The sequence below is a fragment of the Urocampus carinirostris genome, chromosome 4, assembly GCF_059441175.1.
Source record: "Urocampus carinirostris isolate Australia breed hairy pipefish chromosome 4, RoL_Ucar_1.0, whole genome shotgun sequence".
NCBI lineage: Eukaryota > Metazoa > Chordata > Actinopteri > Syngnathiformes > Syngnathidae > Urocampus > Urocampus carinirostris.
In genome coordinates, this window is record NC_142352.1 from 25876529 (window position 1) to 25904214 (window position 27686).

Genomic DNA, 27686 nt, shown 5'->3' on the forward strand with positions numbered 1-27686 from the left:
GGACCAATGGTTTACTTAGGTCAAACTGACACAATTTACTGGGTTGTTTGGTAAAACAATGATCCAGCTGTTGGGTTATTATGAACAAAATTACCCAGATTTTTAGGATTGTTTGGTACACCATGACTATTGTTTAATGTGCAGGGATATTAAAGAAAATAAATAAAATAGAATAAAAACACCAGATATCAATTTCCTGGGTTGTTTGATCAAAAAAATGAAAATAAAATAATAATAATTAAAAAAAAAAAAAAAAAAAAATATATATATATATATATATATATATATATATATATATATATATATATATATTAGGTTGTTAAAGACCAAACGACTCAGATTTTTGTGATTGTTTAGTATAGCATGACCCTTTTTCTAATAATTTAAACAAATAGGACTGATCATTTTCTAGAGTCAAACTGACACAATTTTCTGGGTTGTTTGTGATCCTATTGTTGGGCTATTCTAAACAATATGATTACAATTTTTGGTATTGTTTAGTTCAACATGACAATTGATTGTTTTTGGAAGTCAGGGGCTATTTATTTATTTATTTACCTAACAGAGTTATAATATTTAAAATAAATCAGGGGGAAGGAGAGTTGGATAAACAATGACCCAATTTGTCAGGGCTGTCTTTAGTATTTGGATGTGGTCAAAATGTTTGGCCAGTAATGCAAAACAATGGATGAAATAATTCCATTGTATCAGATTATTCTGTCAATTTTCGACCTAATTATTTTTAGATAGCACAACATGCGAAATACGTCTTTTTGTCTGTATTTGAATGATGCTAATTGTGTCAGTACAGCATATTAGCATGCAGCAACTCAGCCACGTAGACGTTTCTAGAAAAAAAGCTGATTGAAGATTTCTGTCAGATTTTTGTGAAGATTGTCGGCAAACTGGACCCGCATAAAATTGAAAGATGCAAACGTATGTTGCACACCACACGTATACAACTTCCTCACACAGTCATTTCTATCCCTAAATAGATTTTTTTTGTAGAGCCACTCTCAAGAATATTAAAATACTACAAAATCCTTAAGGTACAAGAGAATGACAAAATAAATAGCAAACTAATGTGACGTCTGCACCTTAAAACGACGATTCAAATCATACAGACTGGTTTTAAGGCAGCGTCTAGCAACGTTCACTAGTAGTATAACACACGTCGAATCTCAGTGGGACAATGCTGCCCCCTGCGGGACACACTCAAACATTCGCAAAATGGAAACGGAAATGAAGGATTCTTACGTTTTTGGATGATGCATGAGCAGTCATAATTGAAGGTCCATGTACTGTACTACTAATTGGTACGCTCACTAGTAAGACAATAAAACACTGGAGGATCATTTTGACCGGAGGACTCAATGCTTATGAGTTAAACAATCATTTGTTGCCCTCTATTTGGGTCATTTTTGACACATTCGGAGGTAGAATAAGCAGGAGGCCGCCTGTGTTTTTAGGGACAAAGAGGTCAAGTTTTGCACCTAATAAACACCCTGATGCACTAATCTATTGCAAATATTTGTTTAAAATAGGCCTTCAATGTGGTTCATTTTCCTGGCAATAGAGGCCTGTGTTTTTAGGGACTAAGAGGTCAAGTTTTGCACCTAATAAACACCCTGATGCACTAATCTATTGCAAATATTTGTTTAAAATAGGCCTTCAATTTGGTTCATTTTCCTGGCAATAGAGGCCTCTGGGGGATCATGTGCAAAAATGGAAAAACGACAAATTGATTGGCGTGCATTACAAGTTTAGATGAGGGTTGTAAGACTACATATGAGGAAAGGATAAGGGTAATTAACAACATAGATCTGTATGTTTTTGAAAACAACATTTTGTCATCAGATCCAGGCTTTTTACTTGCAATTTCATACACGGACATAGTAAACGACTTTATATACTGGCAAAGCGCTTACACTCTCGACAAGCTCCGATCCTATAAAAGCCTTGAAGCATATAACCAGTTGGTTAGTTGCTAGGTGAGAGAAGTATAATCATATTAACGGTCAACATTTTGTTCTTCGATGGGATTGCCAGAGTACTGTGGATGTTTAATTACCGTTGTAGGATATCAGTTCATCAGTGAAATATCAAATACAGCATACCGATCGAGTGGTAAAAACTAAGCCGGTTCCCACTGTAACCTGAAGGTTTATATATGTACTGTAAATAAGTAAACATTAAAGGTGGAGTGCTTCGTTTGGGCTGTCCTTCAAAAGTTGAAAGAAGAATATTTCCTCTATTAAGTATGCGTTCACAATGCCCAAGGGAGTACTATGAGCCTTTATATTTTTTTGCCACCGCACCTATCTTATTTTATCGTACTTTTATCAGAGGTATTTGGGACGTGCAACATATTCGGAAGCAGGACAGAAGGGGGGGGGGGAGTGTAGAGTGATTTCATGCACACTTTTTTGGTAGTCTAGCTTAAAAAAGGTGAAATAAGAAAATACATGTTTTAAATACAGTCGAAACGCCAACCCCCAAAAACCCCAAAAAAGATGAAAAAAAAGAAGAGTTTATTTGAGCCTGTCTAAGAAATGCACGTACTTGATGCATGAGCTGCAATCATGACTTCTAGCCAGGAGATGGCGGCCGAGTGTAATACTTTTCCAAAACAGCACATTTAATGAGTTTAGAAGTTATCTTTTTACAATCTATTTTTCATTGTAATTACTTCTTGTGTTTGATAAACGCTGTGTACATATTACATGACTATTTATTGAGTGAGGAGAAAGATTGAGGAAAAAAACCCTCAGAAACTGTAAAATGTACATTGTGGTTTAAACAATGTGATCCTCTCTAAATGGACTAACAAAAAATTGTTTTAACAATGTGAGATATGATAATTCATTTAAATGATGAATAGAAGAAGTTTCAAAAGTTATTTTGGGGACAGGTCTCTTATAAGTCTTTGGCTTCAACCTGTCATCCTTTTTTTTCTTTTCAGGTGATTTGTTCATTTCTGATGTGATGTTTATTAATACATGATTGATATTAAAAAATAAACGAGAAATACTAACACGTTTAACTACAGGTGTAAGCTATGTGCACAAATCTTGTTTTATACATACATCGTCGAGTGTGGTCGTTAGGTATATTAAGTACTTTAAGATGTCTTGGTATGAAATTGCAAGTGAGACGCAGGGATGCGTCATTTTTTCATAAAATAAACTTAATTAACTTATTAATCGCCCTCATGTTTTACTCAGATCTTCGAAACCCCCGTCTAAACTTATAAAGTTTGTGGAAATATTAGTAGTGGCATCTTCCATTTTTGCTTGTAATCCAAAAATGGCGGCTGCAGTAAAAAGTCTCATGACTCATCCTTCTATCGTTACAATGCCTATTTTGCAATCTTGACTCTGGACGCTGGGTGGAAAACACGTCCACGGGATTGACATAACGAAGTCAAATTTCGTCTGCCGTTTGTTATGAAAACAATTAGGCAACAATTCTTTTTTTTTAAACCTCGCACCAGATACATGTTTCGCTACACTTGAAACCTTTGGGTCAAAAATAACTTAATTCAGGTCAATAATTGACTGGTCCAAACCTGGGATTAATACGACAGGCTTCCTGATTTGAGTAAACAAATTGTAAAAAAGAAAATTGTACAAATTCAACCCAGCCCCTAAAAATAAATAGCTGTAAAAACTGTAAATAAAATGGAGAATGTAGTTTGACTTAACCCTAAAACATATCTCATCTCATTAGCTACACCGCTTATCCTTTGTAGGGTCGCGGGGGTGCTGGAGCCCATCCCAGCAATCATCGGGCAGTGGGCAGGGGACACCCTGAACTGGTTGCCAGCCAATCGCAGGGCACACAGGGACAGACAACTCACTTGCTCATTCACACCTAGGGACAATTTGGACCGGCCAATTCACCTGAAATGCATGTCTTTGGAATGTGGGTTCAAATCCAGCTCCAGACTTCCAGTGCGGAGTTTGTATGTTCTCCCCCTAAAACATATGCCAGTCGATTATCACATATGTACAAATACAACACAGAAATTGTGTCACTTTGTTCATATCTACCCCAACTTTTTTTAACACCAGTCTTTTTCCTTATAAAAATTTAAATATAAAAAACAAGTCCCCTTCCCGACTCGGAGTTACTTAAGTAAAAAAAATCCCAAAAATTTAGTTAATTTTGAAATGATTTTGAGATGTTTGTTCACATATTAAAAACTACCGTAATAGGCGATTTTGGGAGACTCAAATACATCCGATTAGTATTTTTTTGGCTTTAAAATCTCCCAAAATACAATATTTTCTTTATAACAAGTGAAAATCCACAACTAGCCCCTTCATTTCTCTGGGTCTCTTTGTTAAGAATAAACCCATACATTAGGTTACCAGTATTTAGAATCAAATAATGACATTTATTTACAACAAGCCCATTTTGATATAAAAAAAAAAACACAGAAAAAAAACCCTAACGTTTGATTATTGAATTGATCCAAAAAGTTGTCAAGGACATCTTTGACCCAAACTATGCTATTTTTGACCCAAGTCTTTAGTTTTGAGTGTAATAAATTGCATTGACGTCTGCAACTATTTTACAGAATTTACTGAATGTGTTCTGCATATTAGTTTCTCTCACTCACTTTTCATTTTTGCATCTTTACGTGAAAGCCTTTGTATTTTATATGAGCAACCAACGGCTAACGCACTATTTTTGGTATGTAGTAGCTGTGCAATAACAAACCGAGGCAAAAAGAAAAAAAAAATCAGTTCAAGTTCAAGTGATTGTACGCATGCTTAGGGAAACCCCATGAACGACATTCCTAGCCGAGGCGTAATTGTGGAAAAGCCCCCCCCCCTAAAAAAGTGGTATCGAAAAAAAGCGTCGAGGTGAGTGTGTGTGATGTAAAAACCAGCAGCAGCGGCGATTTTGTCTGTCAGTGTCAGAGGGGCTTCTACCATCATGGCCGCCCGATGAGGTATATATGCAGTGTGGTTCTCCTCGGAGAGTCTCATGAGGTATTTATCAAGTTCTTCCGTGGGATAGGATGAAGAAGGGAGCGTGTTTGATTTGTTTCCCCGACATCCTGGTTCGGCGCAGGAGGGGAGCAGCATGCCCTCCTCTCCGCCCTCCTTCGACGAGGACTGTGAGGTATTCCTTTTCTCCTTTAAATCACCCGTGCCGATCCACGGCGTCTGTCCTCCGCTCAAGAAAAAAAAAAAAGGAAAGATACAGCATAGAAAAATCAGTGAGGTTAAATACGGTCGAGCTCCTGAGGTAAAAAGACACCACTGCAGGTGGGGTGATTTGAGGTATGTAAATAGAGCAAGAAAATAAAAGTATTCTAAAAAACACAAAATAAAGACGACAAGATGGCAACAAAACCAAAAAAATAAAAGTTCAGTTGCGTCGATACCTGTCAGTGGATTTTGGCTGTGCTGATTGTGTCAAGCATGGATTTGTTTGTGTGTGTGTGTGTGTGTGTGTGTGTGTTTGAAATGCATAGTTGTGTTGTGATGTTCTATTTTGGGGCTTTTGTGTGTTCATGATTGGACAGCCAAGAGGTGGACAGGCTTAATGAGGTATTTGTTGTGCAACAGTCTGTAATCTTTCTCACGGGACAAAATATTCATGCTGGGTTAGGGCCTGGGGGAGAGAATTAGGGGGGTAAGGGGGCGATTAGAAAGGGACCGGTTGGTCAGGGTGACCCGTTGGGGGCCGTTTCGGCCGAACCGGGGCCCTTGGAGGAGGAGGAGGAAGAGGACGTGGGGCTCAGGTTCTGTCTGGCAGGCGCGGGGAAGCCGAAGCTGGCACTGGTGGAGGCGGCGGCTGCGGCGGACACGGCCGGCCCCAGCAAGCCCCCAGCTTTCTGGGCGAACAGAGTTCCTGCAACGCAAGACATGATTTCAAACAAAAAGCCAGCTAATAAAAACGTAGAAATTGTAGATAAGAATTTTGCAAACACGATAAATTCTATGAAAGCCATATACCATATTTTCCATACTATAAGGCGTATTGGATTGTATAGCCTACCCCCCATATCATCATATACAGTGGAACCTCGCTAGTCCACTGTTCCACTTTTGCGGGTTCAGAGCTTCGCGGGTGTAGAAAATATACCTTACCTTCTCAATAAAAGCATTTATTGACTTGACGCCATTGAGCACGAGCTTATGTCAACTGAGGACACGGTGTGGACACTCTTGTTGTGAAGGGGAGGGGGAGGCCCTGACACAATGCTTAGTCATGGTGAGTTACCGCTTCGCTCACCCCCCCTCCTTTACCTCCTCCCACCTCATTCCCTTCTTATGTGGCGCTCAGTTTATCATGGAGGAACTCGGCGACGCGACGTAAGTATATTCTCTTCCGTCACATTTCATCTCAAGTTTGACTTTATTATACCAAAAGCGAGCGGTTGTTTGTACTACCTAAACACGGCTAATTGTGTGTGGTTTCGTGTATTTGTTGTAAAAGCCGTTCGATGCCGCTAGCTAAAACGTCGTTATTGTCAGAAGGTAGCTCTTTCACTTTCATTAAAATGAACACAGACCATTTTTTTAACTGTTGTTTCCCAAAACGTTTCACAAACACTCATCAAATATCACATTTTCACAATTTTTATTTTCAATACGTAACCGGTAGTGTTAACAAGCGAAATAAACTGCGATTGCTGCATGTGGTTGAGAGTGGTTAATACAATCATACTGAATGGTTCGTAGTGGTTTCGCCGTAGTCCTATTCCATGTACATACAACATATTTTACAGTTTATTTTTTTTTGTTATAACATCAATTTCTCTCTCTCTACCCGTATTCTATATGGTGCACTGTATACAGGGGGGGTATACTGTACTGTATACCTGTATACGTTTTTTTAAGCATTTTTGAAGGGGCGCCGCTACTTCGCGGATTTTCACTTTTCGCGGGTGGGCTTGGTCCCCATTAACCGCGATAACCGAGGGATTACTGCAGTTTTAAAACATAAGGTGCATCGGACTGTAGAAGGTGCATGAGATTGAGACTACAGTATGACCTGGCTCTGTAAGTATCGCTGTTTAAAATCGCTAAATAGTGTTTGCAACGGGAATCAAACCCCAATCACGGCAGCGAGGGTGCCAACACGTTACACTAGACTACCAGTAGTTCAGATGACATCTGAAAAGCCATTTGAGCTTATCTCATTTTTACACTATTTTTACTTATTGTGCCAAAAACAGTGATTTGCTAAACAGCCTCACTACTTCTTCACCTGTGCATAAATAACCTCTCGGTTCTATATGTAAACATACGTAAATGAGCATGTATAGTATTTTGTTGAAATATTTTTATCTCCATTCTTAAACATTCATTGGTTGAACTCAGGGTCTGAAACCTTTTGACCCCTAAAAAGAAACATATTTTAAGACAAAATTCAACAAAACCGCCAAACCCGCTTTCCAGACAAAAGGTAACACTCTACTTCAGCACATTTTATTTCAATGTTTGACTTTTTATGATTTTATACAATTAATACAATAATAATAATGGCAGAGCCCATTTCCAAATACAAATATACCACTTAAAATTTGTTGAGTTATTTTGTAAAAATGTAATTGTCACAAAATACAGCAAACGAGAAGTATACGGATGTATTTAATTCCGTGCAAAGAGCGGTGAGTGAGAGAGAGGAGCGCGCTGTCTGTGAAGAGATACGGCCACCCCTACTGCTAACCCAATCAAATTGCTCTGGGTGCTCTGCTGGTGTTTTCGGGTGTTACAGTTTGTTCTCCCGGTTTTCAACAGTGAACATACATTGTTTAATGCGCTTCTATATCGAGGCTCCATAAAGACATACAGCCAGAATTGGGTTTGTTGGTGTAACACCGTACCTGTAAACTGTAGTTAAGACTGTGCCATATATATTCTGGACTGATCCATTTCTCAATTAGCGCATAGGCCAAACTATCTCCCAGCCAGATCTAATCAGAAATCGTGAAAAGAGCTATAGGTCCCGACCCCTGGGGCTTAACAGTCTGTTTATATCTTCACCTGTATGCTGTATGCATTTCCAACCTTATCGGACGTATTTGGGTTATTAGGCGTACTTTCAAGTTCTGGCCATTTTGGAATATTTAGGTGCGCCTTATAGTCTGAAAATAACGGTAGTTGTTACCTTGGTAAAGTTGTATGAATAATGTTCTAAAGAGCAAGTACAGTGTTCCCCCGTGAAACCGCAGTTTAACTTTCTCAGTGCATTGAGTTTTTTGTATTAATTAGTTCTGCAGTGGCAGTGGTTAGCGCATGTGCGGCACAGTTCTGAGGTCATGAGATTGAACCTCCTGTGTGGAGTTTGCATGTTCTCCCCGTGCTTGTGTGGGTTTCCTCCAGGCACTCCGATTTCCTCCCACATTCCAATAACATGCATGTTAGGTTAATTGGTTGGTCCAAATTGTCCCTAGGGGTGAATGAACGAGTGAGTTGTCCGTCTCTGTGTGCCCTGCGACTGGCTGGCAACCAGTTCAGGGTGTCCCCTGCCCACTGCCAGAAGACGGCTGGGTTGAGCTCCAGTACCCCCGCGACCCTACTGAGGATAAACGGAAGAAAATGGACTAACAAGCAGAAAATGGATAGTTCTGCAGTTTTTGCGTACATCACAGCAAATACATTGGAAAACTGCCTTCTGTTTCCTGGGCTCTGATGTTTGTCAAAAAATTTGCAGTGTGCATTATACATGAATAATAACGGTAATAGCAACAGAGTAGAAACATAAGCTGCTAATTCAGAAACGGATACGTATTGCTTTTATCAGTTCCAAACAAAATAGCTCTCAGTTTCAAAAAGATTGTTGTTTTGATAATGACATGAAAAGTAAGAGCTTCAAAGGAGCACTTTGTTATACTTAAAATGAAAATTCCCAACCATTTGCGGCACCCACCTGAGTACATTGTGCCATTGACCTCCACTGAGACAGTGATGCTGGCGTTGCCGTTGGTGGAGATGCTAAGAGACATGTCCTGCTGCTTCTCATCTGAAAATAAAAAGATTAAAAAAAACTTTTATTCCCCAAACGTTCTACAAAAATCTACAAGTTTACAGGGGTGATGGGAATCCCTGCTCTTTTTCGAGAACCAGCTCTTTTGGTTCGGCTCACTAAAAAAGAGCCGTCTCTTTTAGCTCCTAAACGGTTCTTTAGTTTTTTTCATTTTTAATTATAGCTTACCAATAACGATTAAACATTATGCACCAAATCAATTAATGTTGAAAAGGTATTATACTACTAGATTATAATAGCCTTTATTGTTTCACTATACAGTGAATTTTTACCTCACTGAAACTTTAAAATTGCTAGGTTATTGTGATTGCCCACCGCCCATTTGTCATTGTAATTTTCTAGTAAATTACTCTTTATAGTGGTTGACTAAGTCCATTTAACACTATTTTCAATAATAAACCTGGTAATCGCATTATAATGACATGATAATTGTTGATTTTAGAAATGCATAAAAAAACTGGGTGCCCTTTGCACTAATTAGCAACAAAAAGTAGCCTTTAGCTTGAAAAATATTGGAAACCCCTGGTTTATACTTAGCAAACAACACAGCGATGCGCCACTCATAGATCAGTCACAGAGCGCATTTAAGAGAGAGACAGAGATAGAAAGAGAGACAGAAATTGAGAGAACCATAAAAAGTGAGAAAGAGAGAAAGACTAATACAGAGAGAGTGAGAGAGGAAGAGAGGAAATAGAGATAATGAAATAGAGAGAGAAAAATAGAGAGGGGAAAAGACAATGAGAGACAGAGAGAAAAAGGCAGAGAAAGAAAGAGGAAGTGAGAGAAAGAAAAATAGCGAGAGAGAATAGAAGAGAAAATAGGAGAAAAAGACAAATAAAGAATGATTTATATATAGAGAGAGCGAGAGAGAGTGAAAGTGAGAGAGAGAGAGAAAAAGGAAGAGAGAGAAAAGAGTGAAAAAAACAGAGAAAGAGGGAGTAAGAGAAAGAATAAGAGATGAACAATAGCAAAAATCAGAGAATGTGAGAGAGAAAAGGAAAGCGAAAGAGAGCCAGCTAACAATGGATTGGGATCCGGCTCTCGTTGTTCACTTCAATGAGCTATTAAATAGAGCTATTATGTTCGCGAACGACCCATCGTTAGTTTACAGCGAAGGGGGGGTCCCGTTACCTCTGGGGGTGACGGCAGGGGCCCCGAGACGCAAATTCATGGGCATCTGTGAGGCCATGGCCAGCAGGTTGTGCTGAAAAGCTTGCTGCATGAGGCGCTGCTGCTCCTCAGCCAGACGGGCCATCTTCCTCTCGGGGCCCTCGCCCACAGCGCCCCCGGTGGTCTCCAGCTTCTCCCGGAGCTGCTCCAGGGTGGCGGCTCTTGCCAGGCCCGCCACCTGCTGTTGCCCCAGCGCCAAGGCCATAGAGGGCCTGGCCGCCATCATGGAGGGAGTCAGGTCATCTGGAAGAGGGGGTTAGATTGTCAGACCACCTTTATAGATCACCTTCTCAATTGCTACCCTCCACGTGATACATGATCGTTTTTCCCTATTGTTGACAACCGGGTCACATTCCTGTCGTAATGACAGTCCTCGACAGGAACCGACGAGGGTCTTCAAAGATGAAGTGGCGTGGGAAGCGTGTTATTAATCGAGGCTTTCAGGAGCCCCTCCCGGGCAGGTCCCGCACCACACCTGGACTAGCATACCATGTGCACTATACACAATGCCCAAGTGCATGTCTGTCAGTTGGCTCCAAATGATGAAGAGTGGCCAACCTAATGCTGATAGGCTTCACACAACTAAAATATGTCCTGTTATACAGAAAGGTCCTCTTAAGAACTCCACAATATAAGGTCCCTTTCTTTTTTATTACTTTTTGTAAATGTTTGTCTGAGCCGGATTATAAATTACTTCACATAAATGTGCACAAATAATTGATTAAGAGACATGAAAAAAAACAGTTATTGAATTGATTACAGACAATGTTAATAATTGTTTAGATGCTGTTTTAATTACAAATACTCAAATTTTTGGTTGACAGGTAATTTTTGCATCATAATATAAGCCAATCAGCGTATTGGTTTAAGAAAAAAAAATGATGCTAATGAACAAAATACACATACATCTATGTAGTACGCTGCATATAAATAACTTATCAATATATTAATCAATATTTCTATTTTTTATGTAATTTATACTTGGAACAAATACATTTTCAATAAGCAACATTTCCCAAATTGAATATATTTTAAAGAGAATTCCATAAACAAATATACTTAAAATGAGCAACATTTGCTGCTTATCTTTTAGAAATACGTCATTTATATAGTTAAGATAAGGACAATACTATGTTCGTTATTGTACAGAAACGTCACTTTAATTATTTTATAAAAGGTGAAATGTATCTTTTCGGAAGTAACAGGTGATTTTTTTTTGTTGAATTATTGTTCTTACAAGATACATTTTAATTGATGCCCTGTTTTTAAATATTAGTTACAATAATATTTATAATTATTATTACGTATGTTTTTTTGTTAAAAAAATAACAATAATTGCACACCTAAATGTTTATTGCGGTCCAAATCCCATCCAACTTCTTACTGAAATTCCCCCAAATTCGTTTATTTGGGGAAAATAAATGGTCAGACCCCCAAAAATAATGTTTGCGTGTTTTTCTTTTAAATATTATTTTTACTCCTTAAATATGTACAGGATCTGGGTGTCCTAAAATGCACTTGGGAATTATATGTATGATAATAATATAGAATAAAGTCGCCAGACTTCAATGGAAAAAGAAGCACCAAGTTGCAGTTTCTTGAATTATTCAACAGAGGGAGACATTTCTCCATATCTATTTAGCATTTAGCCTCTCACTGCAACACCCTTGGTTAACCGAACAACAGGTTAAACAACTAAGATCAATATGCAATATATGTTCAATCGTATCTTAAATTTCAGACCCTACCCCCAAAATAAAGAATATGAAATAAATAACAGAAGTAAGTGTGTTATTATTGTAAATGGAACCAGCTCTTTTGGTTCGGCTCACTAATGTTATGTCAAGTGAGCGCCATGCGACTGGCTAGCAACCAGTTTCAGGATGTCCCCTGCCCAGGGCTGGAATGGGCTCCGGCACTACCCGCGGCCCCAGTGAGGATGTGGCGCAGAAAATGGATGGATGGATGTCCAGTGAGCAGAAGGTTTGATTACCTTTCTTCATGATGGACCCCGGCGAGCCCTGAATTCCATTGAGGACAGCGGAAGTGCCAGGCCCGATGGCGGAGAGCTGCATTTTTGGAGGCGAGAGGATGTGCGGTGCGGTGCTGGGCGATGGCGAGAAGCGGAAGAGGCTGCTGCTGTAGCTGGGACGTCGGCCTTCGCGCCGGTTGCTGTCAATGGCCGCCTGGAGTTCGCCCGGGGAGCTGAGGCCTTTGCGCTCACATTCGTAAGGGTACAAATACTTCATGTATCTAGGGTGAGGGGAAAGACATAGATGTCAAATCTTTCAGTTTAAAGAAATTCAATATTAGGATCAATTGTGCACTTTAAAGCAGTAACATTTTGATTTAAAAAAAATTAGATTACCATCTCAAATTTATCTAAATAAACCCTAAAATAGTTCAAAATAAACAAATTTTTCTAATGCTTGGAGCAATACACTACTTGCATTCATTTACAATTTCTTTTTTCAATTATTACCATATTTTATATTTTTAAGCGCACCCTCAAAATATTATTCTATAGGATTTATTTTTTCATATAAGGAGCAACCTCAGTGGAATTTTTTAAATCTAGGCTTAAAACACACTTCTAATCTATAGCTTACGAATAACCTATATTTTATGTTGAAAATATCTGTTCATGATTTGTTATTGCAACATCTGTTGCAGGCGGGTCACCCTGAAAGGGGGGATTACCTCATGTGCAGTCCCTTCTCAAGTTTTCTTCATTTACCTCATGTTAAAGTTTTTGAGTTTTTCCTTGCCCTCATGTAGGTTTTAAACCAGGGGATGGTGTCATAATATTCTGTGGTTTGCAATAATATGTGGTCTGTGCAGCCCTTTGAGACCCTCTGTGATTAAGGGCTATACAAATAAACATGACTTGACTGGACTATAAGGAGTATTCAAATTAAAACTGCTGTGAAAGTGAAGGTTACATGGGGAAAAATGAAATCAGGAAATAAAGATAATACATTTCATACGAGCACGGCGGCGCAGTGGTTAGCGCATGTGCGGCACAGTTCATGTCTTGGAAACTTCCTGCGTGGGTTCAAATCCAGCTCCCGACTTCCTGTGAAGAGTTTGTATGTTCTCCCCGTGCTTGCGTGGGTTTCCTCCGGGCACTCCGGTTTGCTCCCACATTTCAAAAACATGCATTTCAGGTGAATTGGCCCTAGGTGTGAATGAGCGAGTGAGTTGTCTGTCCCTGTGTGCCCTGCGATTGGCTGGCAACCAGTTCAGGGTGTCCCCTGCCCACTGCCCGATGATTGCTGGGATGGGCTCCAGCATACCCGCGACCCTACTGAGGATAAGCGGTGTAGCTAATGAGATGAGATGAGACATTTCATACGACAAATATTGGGAAATCTGGTTTCATAACTAAACTAACTGGATTTATTCATGACATCTCCGTTTTTATTTAACGTACTTCGTGTCTATAAGGCGCACAAGAATAATAAGGGGTACTTTTGCATTTCTGAGAAATTTCAGTTTTTTAGGTGCACCTTATGGTCCGATTTTGCTATTATTTTCTCAAATAACCCCACAAAAAGTTTGTTCTGCTTGAAATAAGCCTAAATTTGGTACAAAAATGCCACAAATAATTGGTCATTGAGAAAAAAAAAATCGATATAAAGTGCATTTCTCACAAATACTCATATTTTTACTGTCAGGTCAAAACCTTCGCCATTTGTCATTTTTTAACTTTTTTTGCTTCATAGATTTACGTATACAAAACAGTCTTTTAAAGATTGCAGATACATCTAAAACAATTTATAAAATAGGGTCATTCTGCTTGAAAAGAATGGTTGTTTTTGGAAAATTAATACTACAAAAACTTTTTTTTTTAATCGACAATCCTTCTCCTTCCTAAATGTAACGACATTTCTCTAAAACAACAAAAAATATTTGCTTCTACGGGACAAAACGACCCCAAAAATCATTTCGTATAGAAAAAAAAAAGACTTAGCCCCAAAAATTTTATTTTTGTACGAAATAACTGCACAAAGATTTACATATGAAATATGATGAGAACAATCCCATTCAATTGGTAATTTTGTTTAAGACAAAGCAAACTACTGTATTTAATGAATCCGAGTTGTGCATTGCTCCGCACTTGGAAAAAGCAAAAAGAGAAAACAAAAACAAAATAAAACCCCAAAAAATAATAAATCATTTATCAAAAGTTTTTATTTCTTTTAAGTGTTTTATCATCCTAAATGGCCCTAATACACAAAAGCTGACTGGAGATCAGAACGAGAGCAGCTCTGCAGCTAAAACGAGTGCCGTGTGTCATAGTGCACCGTAATTGTACGAAATACGCTGAGTGTTGGTCTGACGTCATCGAGTATATGCACAGTCACGGTTTCTGTGTTTTCTCGGCCATTAGAACGCGTTGAAATGAACCTGCACTATTATTATGTATGCTGACTGCATCACGGCCGATCAATAAAAGGCTAAGAGCCGCAGGATCCATTAGATACAACCTGCCGAGCACGTTAAAAATACATGAGGCTTCATTAGGCCGTTCTTATTAGTCGACATTGTGGGGGGATAGTCCATTCTAGCTTTCATAAACGTACGGCGGCCAGCGGCGACTGAAGCGGTCCCCAGCCGGGAACTGTCAATCAAAATGCCTCAGCTGTGGACTCAGAACCCGACCGATGGCAACGATAAATCGACGGGGATCGATCGATGTGATGTAATGGACTCTGGGAATGGGACGCGAGAACTGAAAGTAGGAGGAGACGTTCGGCGTGTTTACAAACAGTGGCGAGATTCCGCACAAACGTGCCAGTAGCTAAACTGGGCAAGTTGGGGCATGAGGGTTCACATACATAACGCAAGCCAGAAGAGTAATAATAGACATAAGTAATTTTATTTAAATTTGAAATTTGTGATTCGTTTTCAGCAGAGGTTAGCAACTTTTTTGAAGCTGAGAGATACTTTTTCTGTGACCGATAAGCATGATGGGCTACCAGCTAGCTCAACATTTGTAAAATAACAACTTATCATGTTATTACTCTGTTATTAGTACGTCGCCCAGGTTGTAATTATTAGAAGTCGTGTGAAATTCAGCTCAGTCTGACACTACAAGATCTGCTTGTTTGCTCTCGCTCCAAAAGTGGGCTTCATTGCTGTACCTTGTCTGTTTATAACTTGGCTATACTGTATGTGGCTTGCCTCAAGCATAGACTTACACTTCATATGGATGGCTACAACTGTTGCATCTATTACATATGTATTGCTGTTTTTTGTCCTGAGGGCACAAAAAAAACTAAATTGTCCTGGAGAAATCAACATACTTTATACACATGAGGCTTTTTGAGTAAGCAAGGTGGAGTTGTGTATTTCATTCGTCTCTGTATTACAAGTGCCTCAGAACTTTGCGGCATTAAAATAACGACCTAGAGACTGGGGAAATTGTAAAGTGCGTGAGTAAACAGATTCCACGTGTTATGCTATGGTACACACACACTTTATATATACGTATATGTCTATCTTTATCTGTGTCTTGCCCTCCTGCTTGAGTGTGTCAATGGTGGACTTCTGGACCACAGTCAGGTCAGCAGTCTTATCCATGATGGCGCTTTTGAGTAATGAACCAGGCTGGGAGACTTAACAGCCTCATGAATCATTTGCAGGTGTGTAGAGTTATATACAAAATTGAACAGTTTTAGTCCATACATACTAGTATGTGACAGCAGGTTATCCGTTTTTCTTTTTATGTACTACTTATCCGTTGAAGATTAAGTATAGTATTTTTAATAACCTATAGCTTGATGAATCTATTTTAAATTGCACTGCAAAAAAGGAATCCGAATTAAATCCAATTGAGAAAAAATCTTGCACAAATTTTTGCTGACTTCCAACTCATTGTATGTACATATATATATATATATATATATATATATATATACATATATATATACAGTATATATACAGTAAGACCTCGGTTATCGCGGTTAATGGTGACCAAAACCACCCGCGATTAGTGAAAATCTGCGGAGTAGCGGCGCACCTTATATAAAAAAAAATATATATATATAAAAATAAATAAATAAATAATTAAATTATTATTTTTTTAGACCCGGTTAATGGGACCAAAACCACCCGCAAAAACTGAAAACCTGCGAAGTAGCGACGGCCCTTCAAAAAAAAAAAAAAAAATCTCATCCCATCATCTGCACCGCTTATCGTTATTAGGGTCGCGAGCGAGCCCCTAACCCGTGGCGCGGGTACTTTCAGGCGCGATACGCACGACATCGCGACAAGCCGACCGAGTCGGGCGCTCCGCGCGGAGTCCGGCCTGTCGGAAGCGCAGCAGAATGCGCGTTCACGCGAGGGGGGGAGGATTTTGTACGGGAGTCGGATTTGGGCATAACACCGGCGCCCGGCGTCTCCCGCTCGGGCCGCGATGGCTCTACATGGCGCTACACGGCCCTCGATGGCTCCGGCCGACGGACGGGCGGCCGCGGGGGAAAGGGGTAGGGGGGACCTGTGGGGTTAGGGGGGCGGTGAAGCGGAAGCTGCACCAAAACCGCGCGCCGGGAAATGAGAACGGCGCGCCGTGCTAGGGTCGTCGGCCGAGGGGGATTCCCGCAAAACGTGAAAATCTGCAAAGTAGCGACGCCCCTTAAAAAAAAAAATATATATATTTTTTTACCATTACAGACCGCGAAGCTCTGAATCCGCGAATGTCGAACCGCAAAGTAGCGAGGTCCCACTGTGTATATATATATATATATATATATATATATATATATATCTATATACACATACATACATAAACACGCACACGCACGCACACACACACTGTGTAAAGTTCCTACTTCGCAGAAATTCACCTCATTAACTGTGAAAATGGAGTACAATAAACCAATTTTACTTAAATTTTGGCCCATAAAACCTTTTTTATGTCGTCTGTTTTAATAGATGTGTCACGTCGACCGAGTTTTTCATTATTTAGACAGGTCAATTCATCAAATTTGCTACTGAATTAGTTTTAAAGTTTCTGAGACATCTAAATAGAAAATGTCGACATTTTCAGTAATTGCGAATCCCCGACAATGGTGACTCATTGATAACAGATACAGCAAATCAATGTCAGCCTCCACACAGTCCAGTGCTCGCCTCCTAATTATAGTCAAGCAAATGACTTTGTGAGTGACTGTAAAAAGCGTCTGAGCGCATTGGGCTTCTTACTGTGTGCGGAGAGTGAACGCGGCGCTGGTGATGGAGGTGGGCAAGTTGAGACCCTTGGTGATCTCTCTCCAAATCTTCTTGTTGATGACCTCCACCAGGCCTCCCTTTTCGGTCACCAACTTGTACAGCATATACAGATCCAGAACTTGCTTGGCCATGATGGGAATTCGGTTGACCGGGGTACCTGGAGTGGCGAGGGGAGAGGCGAAAAACATACGTTACTCCAGGGGTCTCCAACGTGGTGTACTAGTAGCCGTAGTAGCTCCTCAAGAACACTTGAGTAGCCTGCTGATAATATCTCACAAGGGATGGGTCATTGTCATTTTCAAGGAAATTTGATTTCTAACTGCCATGATGTCGTGGTGCAGGGGGCTCCAACCTTTTTAAAGCTGAAAGCTAGTTTTTGTCACTAATTAGCGCAAAGGGCACCAAGTTTGATATGAATTTTTAAAATGGAAACTTAGCTGAATGGCTTGCTAGAAAGCTAAAATGTAGCTTGATACTGTAGCTACAAAAGTAAACAGGTAAAAATTAAAAGGGAGCTAGCTGGATACAGCTAAAGAGAACAAATCCAACTAAATAGACAGAAAGAAATGCAAAAATGCTAGGTAACTAGAAAGGAGGCCAAAATGGAGCTTGATAACTAGCAAAAAATAAAAAAATGTTAGCTAGATATAATCCCAAAAATGTAAAAATCTAGCTACAAGGCGAAAAAATGCACATCATTTGCCCATCTGCTTTGTAAAACCCATAAATTGGAATTGCATTTCTGGTAAATATAATAAATGGAAAGATGAGAAAACACATTTGTTCTATATGTAAAAAGATTCTCATTCTATAATCTTCAATAATTGCTAAAAATAATCATCAATACTTTAATAGATTTTTTTTCGGTTCATGAAGCCAATGAACTAGGATGTATTTATTTTAATTTCTATTGTAAGAATTAATCTAGTTATTACTATATTACTATGTTATCACCAGGTTAACCATCAAAAATCGAGTAAACTAGAATCAGTCAACCAATATTTATTTAATTTTTTTTTACCAGAAAATCACAATGACCGAGCACTGGTGAGCTATTTTCAGAAGAAGTCCGCAGGCACCTCAATTGTCCATCGGGGGCACCACGATGGAAACCCCTGTTGTAGTGGTTGAATGAGCCTATTTCAACCCCACTTCTAATAATTACAACAGGGTAAACATAATACAGTGGTACCCCTTTAAAAAAAGCTTCATTTTTTTCCAGAATTGTGCTTGTGTAACAAGCAAATTTTCCTGGAAGGGGAAATACCTAAACATGAATTGGTCCAGTCCTGTCCTCACAAAAACATCTTAGTCCGGCATGTCAAACTTACAGCCAGAGTATGTAAAAATTATTTACCCTATTGTTTGCAGATGAATGTGTTGTGTTAGGAAAAGATCCTTTGTCCTCCATGATTATAAGAATCAAAATTAAAGTTGTTTGTAAAGCCCTTTTCAGGCAATAGATTTTGTACAATAAGACAATAAAATGTCCTCTTTTATCCCCACCAAACAACCAAAACATGTGATACACACATTACACAGACAAACACAAAGGTTAAAACACAATGAAAACAAAAATAAATAGCGATAGGAATACAATATGTTCATGACAAGGCGCAGACTAACCATGTGAGGAAAGGGGTATGGGATATGGGGTAGTTTACAAATGTATGCGGAATGATAAAGCATAATACTGAAAAACAAAACAAAAATTTGGAGTTTAATGTTGGTTATCTTAAATTGTGTATGCCGTACACCAATTTGTATATGAAAAAAATAAAAAAATAAAAAATAATCTTGTATTGCTCATTTTGGCTCAAAACCAGATCATCTCGGTCAATGGTAGCAGACGACAACGTCATTGTAGATTGCTCATATTGTTGGGTATTCTAGAAAGTCTGTCTAGCTATTAGAAAGTGCCACATTTTATTTGTATGGTTTATTAAAGCTTAATAAGGAGCAGCACAATTTTGAACTGATTTTGCTGGTAGTAGTTTGCATGCACAAACCGGACGGGTTAAAGCTAGCGATAAGGGTCATGAGCAGTGACCGGTCTCTAGTGGTAGCCTCTGGGACTGCTCGTGAACTGGAATGTCCTTCTTATAGCGAGCAAGATTTTCAGGGCAAATAAAACTTGTATACCAAAATTAACGGGTTTAGGGGTTTAAAGGCACCACTGTAATAACATAGTAACAACATCGAAATAAAATACTATTATACAAATCAACATCGAACTTGTAGCTCAGTAACAAAAAAAAAAAGCATCTCTAAGCTTAAAAAAACCTGGGAGACCCCCTGCATTACTCCTTCCCGTCAGGATTATCAGAGTAGAAACGACGTCACGTGGTTGTAATGTCAATGAAATTATTGTTTGTGCATGCATTTGTGATGGAGTAGCTAGACAAGTTCAGCATTGTTGAGGCTGCTCGGCACATAAAAAAGAAGGAGAGTGCAGCAAACGATATTGAACGGAAATTATGTGTAATGCAAGGGTGATGCATACTCATGTACAATACAAACGTGGACAGAACCTTGAGGAATTTGTTACCCTGAAAATGGCCAAAATGTCATTCAATTTTTTTCAAATTTGCTTATTTCATAAAAAAGTATTGTAATTGGTGGAAAAAACGGTTAAATATGATATTTTTAAAATATTTTTCAACAATACACAGATTAATCGATCACTAAATGAATATAAAAATAATAGCCAACAAATCTTTTAATTGATAAATTGTCGGGTTCCATTTTTTATCTAAATTCTCTGAACCGGCAGTAGCTCAGGAGGTAGAGCGATCGTTTTAGGATTAAGGGATCCCAGTTCGAATCCCGGCTTGTCCGTGTTACATGTCGAAGTGTCCTTGGGTAAGACACTGAACCCCCAATACCCCCAATAAGCAGAACTTACATGGCTGCACAGATCACGGCCGCTATTGGGAAATGTAAAGCACAATGTAAAGCGCTTTGGGAAGTCATTGACTTGAAAAGCGCTATATAAATGCAGATCATTTCATTTCATTTCATAACCCTACAGGTGCAACAAATATTGCCTAATAAATGATTAACTAAAGAATGAATTTGATTGATCACATTACACTGTCTCAAAATAAAGCCGCACAGAAAACGGAAGCCGGGAAACGAGAACGGCGCGCCGTGCTACGGTCGTTGGACGAGGGGGATTCCCGCAAAAAGTGAAAATCTGCAAAGTAGCGACGCCCCTTCAAAAAAAATGAATAAATAAATAAATAAAAAATTCTAACCATTACAGACCGCGAAGCTTTGAAGCCGCGAACGTCGAACCGTGAAGTAGCGAGGTCCCACTGTAATACATTATAATATTGTTAATAATATTTATTATTGATTAATTTTGTTATTCTTTTTATTGATCCCACTAACACCAAGAATGTATTTAATCCAAGGAAAGTTAATCCTTCTAAAGTTTTTTTTGTGTTAACTAAGCTACAGTAAATCTGAACTGGTGAAGCTTCACATGGAAAAAACAAACAAACTAATGCCTGCTGCAGTTAATCACAAGGGAAGAATAAATAAATGGCAAAGTGAACCCACCAGAGGGTAGCGTCTGTGTAATTTTTAAGCAGACTTGTTTTAGTTTTCTTCATTTAACGCGTGGTCGAATGAGTCCAATAATTTACAAGCACTTCACCCGACATTCAACCACTTTTCAAACCTGGGAAAAACATTCAAATCTACGCTTTTTCAAGGACTTCAAGCACCCGTATGAACCCTGTATTTATGCCTATTATCAAAATCAACATTTTTTTTTTTACCACGAGGTGTCGCTGCCCTAAAAAAACAAACAAGGTAACGGTTCGGTAATCCCGTAGACTGCACAGGCCGAGGGCGGCAAACAGGCCGGCATGTGTCCGACACGCCTGTTAAATTTGGCTGGAAAACATATTAGCCCAGTTAAGGCAATCTGGCTTGACCTGGAAAAGGGGATTCGCAAACAACACAAAGCCGACCGGCTCGAGACTTTTGATACAGATGCATTAATCTTGTCAAAAGCTTATCTGCACTCAAGCTTGAGGGAGCGTGTGGCGAGGAGCGACGGGCCGGTTGGATGGAGTTCCATAGGGAGGTGAAGAAGCATGTTGTTGATCCGTGTATAACTAAAAATGTAGATAGATAGCTAGCTACAAAGATAAAAAAAACAGCACATTTTTTTTGCTTATCTGCTTTACCACTTGGTTTTCTATAATTTCAATTCAATGGGATTGTTCCATGACATTCTAATGTTTTCTGATTCATAAAAAAATGGTTCTCTTTGTTTTTGAATTGTTTGCTGAACATAAAATCAAATTAATGGGTCACAAATAGAATCGAAAAGAGGGGAAGGAGAGGTAAGAAGCGCCCGGGGGTCGCGTCATGCCGCTAATCCACGGACAGCAGTGGGTGGAACCTGCAGTATAATGAAGCTCATTTAAAGGATTGCGCCAGTAAATCCACACAGGGGCCACTCGTATGAAGAGTTGCAGCCTGGCCGGCTAATGCCCCCCAAATCCTTCGGGCCTTTAACCTGGAATTGGACTCATTAATGACTTTGGCAAATACTGTAGCAGCGACCAGGCCAGCCAGATTAGCCTCGATACATGTTAGTGACATGGCTTCAAGCCACGTGCAATGGGGATGCATGGGCGAATGGATCTTCTTCAGGTCGGGGAACAAAAATCCACAACTGCACAATAGTTATGGGCTAGCAATGAGAATTTGATGCTCTGATTAGCTACTCTATTACTGTATTTTATGGACTATTAGTCACACTTTTTTTCTAGGGCTTCAACTTACTGAGCCATATACTGTATAAATCCCGATTTGTGTGTGCTTGAATGTGTTCGTATGTGGCTTATATGCTCCAAAACAGCTGAACATATTTCATGAAAATTTACACAGTCGTACTTTAGGCCTTACGGAGGGTCTTTAGTTAGGTTTTGTGTCCAGTCACCCCCAGTAAATACCGACAAAATTCATAAACATGTGCCTTTGTTGTGGTAACCCATGGTCCCACCCTACAAGGCAGGCTGTACTGGGTGAAATGCCCTTTCCTATTGGGCGAGGTTGTGAACCATCGTTACGTCCCAGTACACGCCCTGCATTTAATTGGCTTCTGGGCGTGGTCACACCTGAGGCCAATCTGCTAATAACCCAGGCGGCTGTATCTAAGAACAGCTGCTCAGAGAGAAGAAGAGATAACAAATCTGGGAAAGAGAGAGCACCATTACTCCAAAAGTCTGCAATAAGGGGCCAGTGGCCGAATCTTTTTTAGGAGCGTAAGAAGAGGAATTCCCTCTTGTTTAGAGTGAAGCCAAGTCAGGAAAGGATGTAACCCTGACCTATCGGGGAGTGCTGGAAGGCAGGCCTGATATGATTTTAACATTTTGCTCTCTCTGCCAGATTCCACAGGAGACCTACCTACGATCGGATAAGAACCTTTGTTTTTTTAGACCTCACCCCCTATTTCCTCAAACCATTTTGTAGTCGTCAATAAAACATGTTTTGTTCAAATCTGGAAAGCTTTCTCTTGGTTGTGTGTTTCGAAGCGTTAACCATGCCTTGGAGTCCCCGTGTTCGCACATTGTGTACAAACGGTCCGGAGGTGCATGCGACCATGTGGCTCTTTGGCACTTCCAAGTGGCTACCTGGCGCTTATTTAACAAATAACAGCCCAAACAACTTCGCCCGAGGAGAATCCCTGTCAATGCCGGGCCATTCTGCGTATTATATATAGTAACTGATACATTCAATTTAACGTAACTTTTTTTTTTATCAGTGTAAACCAGAAACAGGTCTTTAGCAGCAATAGAACAGTAAATAAAACAAATATGTGCATTTACTTTAAACTATGGGGCAACCTATGTGGGAAATTACACATTAATATCAGTATTTGATTTCACATGTAATTTTCACATGGATAGTATGGGTAAACTTCTTAGTGTGTTATTTGTGCTATAGGTAATGAATTAATTCTCAATATGTTACCCTAACATACCATACCAAATTTGAAAGTAGATGTCTGTTCTTGTTATAATTTATCCAATAAATAATAATTTCAGTCCTTTCTAATCTTTTCAAGTAAGAAAACATGCACAATTGGGGGTACACTAAAGACTTATTTGCCCCAATGAATATACAGATATATATATTTTTTAATATTCTATACTAGAAATATACCCTGTATAAACTATAAGAAGAAAGAATAAATTGTTCAATGGGAAAAAAATGTACATTTATTTTTATCAATTCACAGATTAATCAACTGCTAATCGAAAATAAAAATTATAGCCAACAATTCCTATAACTGTTTAGTTGTTCGGTTGCCATTTTTTGGAATGTAAAGAATCTAAATCTTAGGTGCTTAAAACCAATGGATTGACAATGAATTCACAATTAATGAGCTGATTCGCTGAGCTACTTTATAGGATAAATAAATCTCAAAATCCTCATAAATGCATCTCTTAAGAGTAAATATATGCATCTTTCTGTGCGCTTAAAGACTTTTTTCTTGCGACTAGTAGACACAACCAACATATGAGCAGAATATCCAAATATTTTTAGTTGAAGGCCATACTTTTAAATAGCAGATAAGCAAAGGATTTATGAAGACAAATATTGACAAGCACAAGTGCACACTCAAACACGCAATATTAAAACATACAGTGCATCCGGAAAGTATTCGCCTAATCTGAAAAGCCAGTTAACATGAAGTAAAATAATAGTACCAAATTACTATTGAGATAATTACATATTTAGCAAACTCAAGCAGGTGTAAAGAAAGGCTACAGTAAAAACTACTTGGTTGCTGGCCGTTTCACACATCCGATTATACAGTAAGTGTTCTCTATGATATATTATCCATGCCTTGAATCATTTTTTTACTCTCATCATTTTCATCCTAGAAATAAAGGAATCACTCTCGTTCCACTCACTTCCCCGCCTTCTTACCCTATGCCAAATGTGCTCCGTGGTCGGAGCACCAATAATAAAAGTAGGATAAAACATAGACGGGTTTGCCTGATAGTGAGCACCTGCATTGGCCTCGCTAATCTCCTTGACGGTGATGCTAACTAACGGTTAATGCTAGCAGGTGGGACTCTAAAATACTGGATGACGGGGTTAAAAAAAGAAAAAAAAGGGTTTGTATTGTCTTTTTTCCTGGTTTCCAGAACACGGATCAAAAGCTGCGTTCGTGCTTGTCTGTCACTTATTTGATGCGGCATCAAGCTCGCATCAAACAATTAGTACAAGCAGCAGGGTCAGAGATCAGCCAGGGGTTATTGATGTGTGAATTAAAGTGCAGGTCAGCAGGAAGCCATGTTTTCACGCCGCAACAATAAGCCCGCAACAAATGACACATTGGCCCCTGCCCCCCCATTGACGTGGTCCCGCCAGCTGCTCGTGAGACTGAGAATGGCGAGCGCCACACTTCACATTTACAAAGACAGATGTGTTTTTTGAAACAGGATGGCGCTCATTGGTGCGGTGCTGTCGGCACATTGCAAGCATGTAAGTCACCGTTTTATAGCCGTGTCAGTAGACGGATTCAGCGCCGAGGACATGGATTAACAGTGAACATTGTGTATGTATCAATATTCATTGATAGTCCCTTTATGCATTTATTTTCCATCCATCAATTATCTGCACCTCGACCAGGGTCGGCGAGCATTTATTTTATTTATATTAATTGACATATTAATACAATCGAGATCTAAACGTGTTTAGAAGGAAACAATTGTTTTCTTAATGTCACTTAAACAACCCCAAAAATCACATTTGACTTGAACGTGAACAACTAAGTTTGATACCAAAATAAATCCAAATTAGTTGGCAAATCAGCACAGTTGAGTAAGCGTTTTACTACTTATCGGCAATGTTTATGTACGGCGATGATACCTAGTTGCTCATGCTAGCAGATGGGCTGGCGGGGCTGACTACTAATGGAACGAACCACGTTACCAACATGACAGCTAGCAGCTGTGTTGGTAATGCTAGCAGCTAATACGACTGGTGGCCATGTTAGCACAAATTTCCATTGACTCTAGGCCAGCCCAAATGTTAGAAAATAACTAATAAAGCAGTTATTTTTCATCGCCTAGACCTATTGTTACTTTTGATTTGTGGCAAAAACTTCATTCTATATTCGCTGTCGACACAACCTACTTTGCCAAGTCCGCTGAATTAAAAGCATTATCTCATCTTAGCGCTGAGTAATCAGTGCAAATAATGTTTCCTTTTTTTATGTTTGCGTGTTAAATTTTTTTCCACAGGAACCAAAGATGACGTCTGGATTTAGCCATAACTGGGTGGGATCCCAGCTACAACCAGCTCTAGCGACACTACTGACTTTGAGTGGAACTGCAACACATTTTGAAAACAGACAATGTGGATTGCAAAGAGGCCTTTACTGACTTATCTATCCTAATTAGTATGAATCGGTTTTTAAATCATTGAACAGCTAATAATCAAATGTGAAATTAATCACCAACCTTTTAAATGAAAAAAAAAATATCCCCAAAACCTTGGAATCTTATTTTATCATTTATAGTATTTGCCGATTTTATATTTGGTAATTGTAGAAGACTATATTATATATTATATATTTGTCCATCGTCTTGCTGCTACACATACCTAGAAAATCCCCAAATTTGCGAGAAGCTGGGCAAAAAATATAGTATAACAATGGCACAGCTTAGTTTGTCTTCTTCCTCGTTTTTGTAGCACTTGTTTTCGTCTGTACGAAACAAGACAGCAATGTTTAGGGTCAAATAGTAATTAATGTCCCTTTAATGCAAGTGCAGTCGACGTAAATTATGGGTTTTATTATTGATTGAGTGGTTTATTTTTATATTATCCATCCATCCATCATCTGTACCGCCTATATTGAGTAGGGTCGCAGGGGTGCTGGATCCCATCGCAGCTACCTTCGGGCAGTGGGCAGGGGACACCCTGAACTGGTTGCCAGCCAATCGCAGGGCACACGGGGACAGACAACTCATTCGCTCATTCACACCTAGGGACAATTTTGGACCGGCCAATTCACCTGACATGCATTTTTTTGAAACGTGGGAGGAAACCGGAGTGCCCGGAGGAAACCCACGCAAGCACGGGGAGAACATACAAACTCCGCACAGGAAGTCTGGAGCTGGATTTGAACCCACGACAGGTTCCCATGACATGAACTGTGCCGCACAAGCGCTAACCACTGCGCCGCCGTGCTGCCCCGCCCTATTTTCATACTAATCATTAATATTTTTTATTTTTAAATCTTATTTTGTGAAGCAATTAAAAAAAAAACTATTTGAGAATGGTGTAATGTTTTTATCAGAGCTTTAGGCCCAAACCCACCGGGACTCCCCCCAGTAAAATGAGTTAGAGACCCCTGACTTAGATCAAAATGGAAGTATCTTGTTTGTATCTGGTTTATCGATTATTGACAGATTAACAAACCCTAATTAAACAATATTTTTCCGGTTTGGCATTTTACTGTTGGGAGATTACAATATGGAGTCACACCTTCATTTAATAGTTGGGGGGGGGAAAAGCAACAGCTGTGTCCAGAGTCAACAAGGTGTTTTGCCTTTGGTGTGCAACATCTGCAGCGTTTAACTCTAACCTGCCTAATTGGACGGGTCCCAAACACCTCTTTTGATCCCAGCGCTTTCATCACGGGCGGCCATTTATGCAGTCCGAATTGTTCTCCGCCTGCTCGTTTTACCGGCGCCGGCGGAGCATCGGTGATGACGTGGCGTTGAGAGGGAGGGGAGCCCCCCAGTAAGCTCACGTGGCGATCTAGGACTCATTTCATCTCTCTATAAAGCCCTGATCTGTCCACTCAGCTGCTCCCGGCCCATCTGTAATTGGCTGCAGGCTTCACCTCCCATCATCCTTTGCCCCGGACTGATTTCCCCCCAGGGACACAGCCATCAGGAACCTAGTGATTAATGGCACCGTGGGTCAGGGGTCATTTTTGACCCCCTCCTCCCCCACTCCTTGAGTGAGTCCTTCCTTTTCCACTCAGTTGTGGCCCTCCAGTGGCTAGACTGGCAATCAGAGGACTGCAGATGGAGTCAAGCAGATAGGGGGCGTTGACAGAACTAAAAGAGAATTCTCTGTGTGTATGTTCACATGCAGGCAATAATCCGATTGGAAACGGACTATTGCCAGTATTCCGATTGAATGTGTTTCCCTCGTCCAGGATTTTATGCCGCTACAGAGACAAAAATACACACAAACTACAGCGTACTCGCTAAAAAAAT

General features: G+C 39.7%; 1 protein-coding gene and 1 long non-coding RNA gene across 2 annotated transcripts; one reads left to right on the plus strand and one right to left on the minus strand.

The window, feature by feature from the left end:
• Positions 1–324: 324 nt before the first annotated feature.
• LOC148367153 (AT-rich interactive domain-containing protein 3A-like) lies at positions 325–17556 on the minus strand. The gene is made up of 5 exons (XM_088333974.1): positions 17392–17556; positions 12176–12435; positions 10144–10425; positions 8896–8988; positions 325–5868 (listed from the first exon to the last, which is right to left on the minus strand). The coding sequence occupies exons 1-5, from the start codon at positions 17547–17549 to the stop codon at positions 5681–5683; spliced, it is 981 nt and encodes a 326-aa protein (XP_088190100.1). The 5' UTR covers positions 17550–17556; the 3' UTR covers positions 325–5680.
• On the plus strand, positions 4905–25830 carry LOC148367154 (uncharacterized). The gene is made up of 3 exons (XR_015850276.1): positions 4905–4960; positions 5029–5133; positions 25698–25830. It is a non-coding gene; the product is annotated as an uncharacterized LOC148367154 (long non-coding RNA).
• The last annotated feature ends 1856 nt before the right edge of the window (positions 25831–27686 follow it).